The sequence below is a fragment of the Helianthus annuus genome, chromosome 12, assembly GCF_002127325.2.
Source record: "Helianthus annuus cultivar XRQ/B chromosome 12, HanXRQr2.0-SUNRISE, whole genome shotgun sequence".
Classification (NCBI taxonomy): Eukaryota; Viridiplantae; Streptophyta; class Magnoliopsida; order Asterales; family Asteraceae; genus Helianthus; species Helianthus annuus.
The window spans coordinates 132,325,910-132,335,850 of NC_035444.2; the positions used below are offsets into that span (position 1 = coordinate 132,325,910).

A 9,941-nucleotide genomic window follows, 5' to 3' on the forward strand; every position below is an offset into this window, starting at 1 on the left:
TCTGAGAGATTGTCTTGTTGTACTGTTTGTATTGTTCTGTTGATGATCATCAGTGGATGATCATCTATATACTTTCTGTATCTTGTATTGATTTGATCTTACTATTGTAAGATCTTTGGGTATTTGGGGGGCAAATCCTTTTGGGTTGGTTTAATAAGATTTTGTCACCTGTTTTGTCGCTATATCTTGTGTTGTTTTGTATTTGTGTGATTGAATCATAACCTGGTTAGTGGCATCAAGATGATGAAAGGTGGCGGCTTGCAATGCTATGAAGGGATTAGACCTTATCGGTTTTATGGCAACCTCAAAGGGGCCACCTCCGGTGATAGTGGAAGTGATTCCTCAACTTGGGAATGGTTGTGTTGAGATCTGTGGCTGTAAGGATGACCATTGTGGTGTTCGAAAACGGGTAACGTCAACCTCCGATATCTCGACGAACACCGGAGTGAAGGATCTCATCTTACATGCTCCTTATTTTAAAAGAATGGGTGGTGCAGTTGTGGATGAGGTAACTTCTAGGACGAATAGGAAAAAGCGGGAAAGGGGTGGTGCGGTTATGGATGAGGTGGTCCGCTAGAAGTCTATCAACAGTAGAGTGTCGTCGGGAAGAGGATCCAATAAACCATCTATCTGCGCTGTAATTCGTTAGTTAGAGGATAGCGTCTGAAATTTGGTTGAACCATAAAGGACATAAAAGGCAATATACTCTTATAGTTAAAAGGAAAATACTATATTACCCTCACGTGCAAGACACGTGTAAGGATTTAACAAAGCCATAACAATAACAATAACAATACCAATAATAACCAGGTTAAGGCATAAGGATACCGCCTGATGAGAAACATTAACATAAAATCCACTATAATTTTGTTAGTTAATGACATCACCTGAAGCGCATGGCTTTATAGCCTAGTGGCATCTTGCGAGTGGGATAAGACTTTGCGACCAATAGGTCCTTGGTTTAATTCCCATAAGAGGGTTTTTCCCACATTTATTAAGTTTCCTCCTGGATTGTTGTAACGCATTATGCCTAGTGGAGATAGATATGATCGGGTGGTTCCGCTAGTGACACGATGATACTACAGTGGTCCGTTAGTGATACAAATTTGCAGCTAAAAAAAACATCACCTGAAATTTTGTTGTAACTTAAATGATTAAAATGCAATTTAGCCGTATGTGTGATTTCATCTAATAATACATTAAATTAATGAACTTCTTTCAAAATTTTGTAATATACGTTTTTTTCTTGCAAGATCACGCAGGTACTAGTTTTATTACATCAATGATATGATATTTATTAATCGATGCCATCATAGTCAACGGCAGACTATCAACAAGCTAGTATGCTTGCATGGATTTAAATTTCTCTTGAAAACATAAATATATTCATAAAATGAAACTTCAATACAAGAATTTAAGGATACAACATCGTTTCTCCAAGATGCAATTGAAAACATACAATACAAATCCATATCAGTTTACTATACGATCATAGACCTCATGTGCACGTGTTAAAGATCATAGACAAGGTCTAAATGATTGTTGATAGTTAACAGATTTTTATATTCAATTCCCCGAATAAGTCGATGTTATGTGCGTAATTAAGTTCTACCAGGCGGAGCGACGCGAGTTTCCAGAGTTGCTCCAATTATGTAGCATGTTGCCAAAGACATCATAAAAGGACACAACAAGATCATTTTCAGTTATTTCTGCGGCCATGAAACCTTGGCCGTCATAATAGAACTTCATTTCATCAAGGTTCCATGGATTAATATCACCGCGCCATGCCTTTGAGCCGCCTCCGCTTGTTAGAAACTGAAGCTGACTGCATGCACACAAAAAAATTTAACGCATACAACTAGAAATGTATTAGAGTCCAAAGTAGGGTTGCTCGGCTCGCTCCTTTATTCTCTATGAGCTAAAGTTGATCTCGAGCCATCTTTAGCTCAGGCTCAGGCTTGTAGTCAAACAAGCTTGCTCGGCTCGTTCCTTTATTCTCTATGAGCTAAAGTTGATCTCGAGCTCGGCTAGTAAAAAGCTCGAGTAAGCTCATTTAAATTAGGAAAAATTACAAGTTTTGTCCTTTATCTTAATACCACTTATCAGGCAGTGTCATTTTTGACGAATTTTGACAAGTTTTGCCCTTTTACAAGGAATATTGTTGCACGTTTTGTCCTTTAGTTTTAACCCAGTTAGATTTTCTTGTTAAATCTTGTCACCCAAGGGTATTTTAGTCTTTTTACCCATTTATTTCAAGAGTCAACCCTAAAATATTTTGTTTTATTCTTTTAAATAATATTACATAAATGGGTAAAAAGACTAAAATACCCTTGGATGACAAGATTTAACAAGAAAATCTAACTAAGTTAAGCCTAAAGGATAAAATGTACAACAAAATTCCTTATAAAGGGCAAAACTTGTCAAAATTTGTTAAAAATGGCACCACCTGATAAGTGGTATTAAGATAAAGGAAAAAACTTGTAATTTTTCTTTTAAATTAAATTTAATATTAGTGTATTCACTAGTAGGTTCATAGACACTATATTAGATATGTTTATTTATAAATATATAGGGTTGTACCTTTATAAACATTAAAACTTTAGGCGTATAACAGCTTACAAGAGTTAAACAAGCATGCGAACAAGAGAGCTTATCATAGCTTGAGCTTGGCTTGTTTATAAACCGAGTTAGTCAGCTTGACTCCTTAATAAACTAGCCGATTTCGAAAAAGCTTTTTTCTAGCTTTTAAGCTATATTTGAGTCACAATCTTTTTTGAACGGTAAAAAAAGTAAAATTGGACGGAAAAGATAATAAAAGTTCACCTGTTTGAACTACTAATGTGCTCCAAGCAATGGTCATGTCCATTTATGTATAGATTTACGTCATTTTCCTAGATGGTGATTTCACATGATTCATGTGGTTAGTTGACGTCAAGCAAACAAAATTAAACGCAACATGTTATTTCTAGTTTGATGACTTCCATGCTCACAACTCTTCACTTAGAGGGTGTTTGAGATTACGTTTTGAAGTAATTATTTGATTATTGCGTTTGTAAAACATAAATAATCTAAAAAAGTGTTTGGATTAAAAGGTGATTATCTGTCTTCAAAACGCAGTTTTGGAGAAGCATGTACCTACATGCTTTTTCAAAACACAGTTTTAAAAACGCAAAATCTTTTTTGAAAACGCAACACCAAACAACCCATCAGAAGACTTATAATAATTAGGATTATATTATATATCTCACGAAAACGGAAAATGAGTAAGATTATAAAACTCAAATGAAAACAAGATCGACAATAAATTGTTAAGAAGTCATCCAAATTGCATCAAAAATAAATAAAATCTTTTAAGTCACTATTATAAAACAAAATTATTATTGTTTTCAAAATGACACATGGCACAACTCATGTTTCGTTGCAAAGGTAACAATGAGGGCATATGTCGCAAATTTACTGACCAAATTTGTATTGTGAAAGTTTTATGGTAAACTTAGTGACTTCATTCATCTTTAGGAAATCTCTTAAGTAATGTGGGCTTATTTTTTACATTCTCACATAAAATTACTTATTTTATCAAAATATATATTTGAATATATATATATATGGATAATATACATACCAGAAGAATGGGTAAAAGTTTGTCCACAAGTTCTTCTGTATTGCCATGGACACCAGCACTGTATATTGTATGATGTCCTACGACTACTTTCCATTTGGCACTAGATTCTTTTAATGCTACATCAACATCCTGCATATTAAATGTAGCTATTTTTTCATTCAGATCGCATATAAATACGATATGTTAATTAGTATTTAAGTATTATATATTAAATAAGACGCTACAAAACAAATGACTTTCATTGACTGACAGATCTATTGGAAACATACACTAATCTATCGGTGATTGTCCATCGGAAACTAGGCACAGGTAACTCAGTTTTCGACAAACACAGGACATAAGTTTTTAATATGCGGTTTATACGTGCTAATACTATAAGGAGACTTAACATATTTCCTCATTTCTTATGAATATTTCCTTTAATACAAGTGATATTCCTCATGTTTTACCTCTACATTTTTTTTTTAATTTATAATTCATGAGGTAACATCCACGTCAATTCATAAAAGAGTTTACATAATATTAACGTAAAAAACACATATAGTCTTCAAATATATGATAATCATACTAGTAAGCGACTGAACCAATTAAGATTTTTTTTATTTTAAACAAGTTTAAAATTTAGTTTGTAAGTAGATTGAGAAAATATTATAAAAAGTTTAAAAAAAAGGTTATATTACGGTGGAGGGTGTTGTCCCGCTTTTCCCGGTTTTCATTGTGTGACACACCATTCCCTATTTCCCTAAATTGCGCGGTGTCGTACCAAATTCCCCATATTTCCCAAACCCAAATTATTTTATTTAATTTAAACTTTAATTATACATTTGGATGTTTTAAACATAAATTATAATAAAAGATATATAAACAAAAATATATATGTTTAAATGTTTTAAATATAAATCATAATAAAAGATATATAAACAATTATTCGCCCCTTTGATCGGCGAGAATTCCCCATTTGACGGGGTTTTTACACTGGTTCCGGGTGGAGGTGATCTTGGGCGGAACCAGGCTTTCACCAGCCCTTCCCTGATCTCCACATTGTCCATCTTTAGGGGGCGTTTGGTTCGCGGGATAATTTGGAATTGAAATTGTAATTTGTATTGGAACTAGTTTTTTCCCCGCCCGCGTTGCGGGGCAATAATCCGAATATTTCTATCTCATAACATGTATGTCTGTGTTTCGGTTACTTGTACATACTACTCATAACACGATCTCAAAAAAAAATTACATGGAGTCAATAAATTAAAACAAAAACACTATCATACTTTTACTAAAAAAAATTAAAACGATGGAAAGACTATATTTTTAAGCAAAAAATGAAAATTTTCAGGACAAATGAGCATGTACCAGACATGCCTGAACGAATAAAAATTACGCGTATGCCCGCCCGCGTTGCAGGACGTTAAATCAAATATTTCTTAGTTTCATAAGTATTTAGGTTACTTGTACATACTACTTATAACACGATCTAAAAAAAATACATCGAGACAACCAATTAAACGAAAACACTACCATAATTTTGCTAAAAAAATTAAAACAATAACATGTATGTAATTTTGAGCTGGGGTAAAATACTAATTTGTCAGGACCAATGAGCGAGTGTTAGACAACTGTTTGACACAATAAAAGTTACATTGAGTCAACCAAACAAAATAAAACAGTACTATAGTTTTGCAAAAAAAAAAAAGTAAAACGATGGCAAGATCATAATTTTTAATTGGGGGAGAAATCGTAAATTTTGAAATAGGAGGAAAATCATAATTTTGAACAGAGGGCAAATTTGAACTGGGGACGAAATCATAATTTTAAACTGAAGGCAAAATCATAATTTTGAGCTATGGGGGAAAACATGATTTTATTTTGAACTATGGGCAAAAACGTAATTTTGAGTTGGGGGCAAAATCGTAATTTCGAGCTAGGAGCAAAAACATATTTTTTTGAAGGGGGCAAAAGCGTAATTTTAGACGGAGAACGAAACCGTAAATTTAAACTGGAAGTAGAATTAGAAATAGGTTTTCGAACTGAGGGCAAAAACGTAAATTTTGAGCCAGGGCAAAAATATAATTTTATTTTGAATTAAGGGCAAAAACATAATTTTAAATAAAGGACGCCGTAATTTTAGGCTGAGAATAAAATTAAATTAAAAATGAGTGGTCCAATAGGGAAGTGTCACGCAAGCTGCCTGGCACTATTCCCTCAACTTGTTTTTTTATATGTAGGGTAATTAGAATTTGAAGGAATTGAATTTGAAATTTAAACATTACAATTGGATTTGTAATCTCAATTCCATTTTTGTTGTGTTTGGTTGTCAAATGAATTGGAATCCATCACACAGGCACCCAAAACCACCGGTTCGAATCGAAACGGTACGGGTCGAAACAGTTCGCGTCGAAACGGTACGGGCTGAAACAGTCGCGTCGAGACGGTTCGGGTCAAAGCGGTTCGATTCGAAACGGTATTGGTTGAAACGGTTCTATTCGAAACGGTTTGGGTCAAAACGGTACGCGTCGAAACGATGCGGGTCGAAACGGTCAAAGATTCCAATGAATTTACTTTAATTCTTTTAGAAATATGAAGGATTTTGAATTCCTTTAGTTAAAGGATTTTGAAGGAATTCATGCCTAATTCCAATTTAAATTCGATTGTCAACCAAATACATAAAGATTGGAATTTGGATTTCAATTCCATCAAATTATGTAAACCAAACACTTTAAGAGATGAAATTCTTTTAAATTCTTTCGAACCAAATGCCCCCTTAGTACTTATAGTCCTTAATAATATTTACTTCTCTCTTAGGGGACTGGGGGTGGTAAATGTTTTGCCCGTGATAGAATTCTATCACGCGTGGAGAAGTGCAGAAGACCACCGTCACCTTCATATGCAACGAGTGATGGAATGATGTGCGTGATATATTTCACGCGTTATGGTTTGTGAGTGATGGAACATGTGAGGGGGTGTGAGGGTTTATTGTTGGGTGTTGTGAGTGATGACCAATGCCACTAAAAAAGGTTGTGAGTGATGGAAAAATGATTAATGACATGACGGAACTTGATTGAATGTTGTGAGTGATGAAATTGTTCCAAGTGATAACCACCCCCTCCCCTTATTTAGCTACAAAACAATTTCAGTTGGTCAAAATGCACACCTTTAGGAGTTCTGAAACATAGTCTTCTCGAGGAAGCACACCTCTCCAGTCGTATTCCTGATCTGTCTCCGAAAAGTATTTCCCATGAAACGGTGTCGTATCAACAAAGAAAAAATCCACTTTTCCTGTGTAACACAACAATACTTGTATAAAGTAGATTTATGAATTATTATGATTCATATATAATTGGGTTCATTGTTGGAGGATGTTCCCGAGACTTTGGTCTCTGGTCACCTTAGATGACTAAATCATCTTGTATACAGTTGAGCCCGATAACAAGACCAAATCTCACGTCCGTTCTAATAACGTATAAACCTTGTAAAACTTTTATATAAGTAAATCTACCAAATATGTGAAATATATAAAATAAAGTACCAGCATTCACAATAAAAGATCTCATGCAAAGCCATCTGTTATCCCTTTGTCTGAGTTCTGGACTCAATTGTGCCAATGCATTGCCTCTATAGTCATGGTTCCCTAACACTACAAAGCAAATATATTCAAAAGATAAAATACAAGTAAAACAAAAACATACATAAAAGAAATTTAAACATAAAATTAATTTCAGTTGTAACTAATTACCAGAATACCACTGTTTCTGTAAACTAGGGGCAGTATAAACATTTGTAAATGAGTCAAAAAAGGCGGGATCATGTTCGTCAATTAAACCACTGTCGTAGAAGTTGTCACCGGTAGAAACAATGAAGTCGACATCCATTTTCTCCCCCACTTTGCCCATCTGGAAATGTATAAAACAATATTATAAAGTTATTGTAATAAATATAATCGATATAAATTAAATATTCTCAACAAAACATGCCTGACAAAGCAACAACAACAACAACCATATCCGGTAAATTCCACAAATATCAAAGTTACTTATAGGGTCTGGGGAGGGTAGGATGTAGACAGGCCTTGTCTCTATTCCTAGAGATAGAAAGGTTGCCACACTCGTCTTCAAAACGAACAGTATACTAATACACCACGTCAAAAAAAAAATAGAAAAAAAGAGTCACCATACCAACACACCACGACAAAGCAATTTCAATAAATCAATAATGCTAATAATATATGTTCCAATATTGGGTTTTTTTTACCTCTTTGATAAAATAATATAATCGAATCTACATGGCATGGGTTCTATCCATAAAACATTATGGTAGGACCTCAAGAATATCCCTTGTGGATAAACTAGATAATGGCCAACTTCATATAAGTATATGTTCAAAACATATTTTATTAAACAAATCTTAATACAAAACTAGTTTTAAATATATGTCTAGAAAAACCACATAATTAATGGCGGTGGATCATGTGCATAGATGATGAAGTAACGTCTACTACAGTATTTCATCACACCCACGAGATATTTGAACTTACTTAAGAACGATTAATCTATACATGTGACAAAAAAACATTGAATAGCGAATTTAACTAATTAGTTCATTTCTTCTTTCTACATGGTTATTGAGTGGTGCTTTAGTTATTATGATTATCTCATAAACCTAATCATAGCTCTTAACTAGTTTTACCGAGTGCAATAGCAAGTGATCCTTATTTGTGTGACTAGATGCAACCCCAATTGAAAATTCGGACGTCCACTTAGGGGGGTGAGGGTGGTCACTAGTGATAGAATTCCATCACTCACAAGCACCCAATCAAGTTCCGCCATGTCATCAACCATTTTTCCATCACTCACAACCTTTTTTAGTGTCATTGCCTATCACTCATAACACCCAAAAATAAACCCCCATGTCCCCTCACAATTTTCATTTTCCACGGCGTGATAAAATCCACGCGTGGAATATTGCACGCGTTATACACTATGGTGGCGGTGGTGTATCACTCGTGGAAAAAGGCCATCACGAAAGTTCAACGCTCCACCCCCACTCCCCTTAGCATACATCTAATCACCAGGAAAAACCAACTGCACTCCACGAATAATGTCATTCCTTATGTATCACGTCTAAATTAATTACATAATATATAATTCTTATAGTTCTCTATTTATGGTTTATGTGTATTTAAATATACATATGTGTATATGCAAGGGCATAGCTATGAAGGGCCCAGGGGCGTCCGACCTCCCGAACTTTTCGCTCGATAGTGTTATGTATGTACGTTTCGTATATGTTTTCGAACCCCCGGTTTTATAAAAACAAAAGAATTTAGATATATATACTTTTAGGTCCGGTGACTTCCGACCCCTTGGTGGAAGTTTTCAAGCTTCGCCACTGTGTGTATGTGTATCTATATACATATATATATTCTAAATAACAGTTGTATATTTGAATCCATAATGAATCAAATTAACCTATGTAAAAGTTGAAATTGGCCGGCATGAAGAATGTTAAACAACGTAATTAATACGAACTCTTTAAAATTGTACCTAACTAATTTAAATGTGTGTGCACAAACATACATATGCATGTGTGTGTATATATATACACACACATATATTATTATACGTTAAATGGTGAATAAGTGAGTTTGGCTAATCGATAACGACATTCTAATAGAGACTTATACGTAAACCTACTTGAGGAAACCTAATTTTTCAAAAGCTCATGAAATCAATGTTTTATTCTCTTCCCAATTCATGGTCACATACGTAAGTATCATAAATCATGTTGATTGGAGGCATATTTAGAGGTGATTATGGAAAATAATTATATGTGATTAAAGTTAAACAAAGTTACCTGATAAGCCACCTTGGATTGGTTGTAAAGTCCTCTGCGACCCCAGTCTCCGATAGCCAAAAAGCTGAGAGATCCGTTGGCTTTCACCGGATGTTTGAAGCGAAGAAGATCAGCCGCCACCATAACCGTCATTGCTACCATATATAGTAGCAGATGAACGGCTAGAGACTTGATCATAGCCATGGCTTGTTAGGCTAGGAGAGGAAGTTAGAGACCGAGAGAGAGATGTGAAGTTAGGATGAAATATGAGGGGTATATATATAGTTTTCACAACATAAAACTTTTCTTAACTAATATAACTTAATTAATAATTGAAGTGAATATTTTTCAAATGAATAATGTTATCCAGGTAAATTTTAATAGCTTGTGTATTTCAGTATATATTATTATTTTGTAATAATTAATAAAAGACAAAATAGAAAGTTGCAAATTTAATAAGAAAACACATGCATGCATTTGCGTTTATTAAAAT

General features: G+C 34.2%; 1 protein-coding gene across 1 annotated transcript; it reads right to left on the bottom strand.

Annotated features, from left to right (window-relative positions):
- Positions 1-1,383: 1,383 nt before the first annotated feature.
- On the bottom strand, positions 1,384-9,709 carry LOC110895681 (purple acid phosphatase 3). Its single transcript, XM_022143006.2, has 7 exons — positions 9,470-9,709; positions 7,353-7,509; positions 7,146-7,253; positions 6,771-6,895; positions 3,623-3,751; positions 2,824-2,891; positions 1,384-1,825 (listed from the first exon to the last, which is right to left on the bottom strand). The coding sequence occupies exons 1-7, from the start codon at positions 9,650-9,652 to the stop codon at positions 1,609-1,611; spliced, it is 987 nt and encodes a 328-aa protein (XP_021998698.1). The 5' UTR covers positions 9,653-9,709; the 3' UTR covers positions 1,384-1,608.
- Between the last annotated feature and the right edge of the window lie 232 nt (positions 9,710-9,941).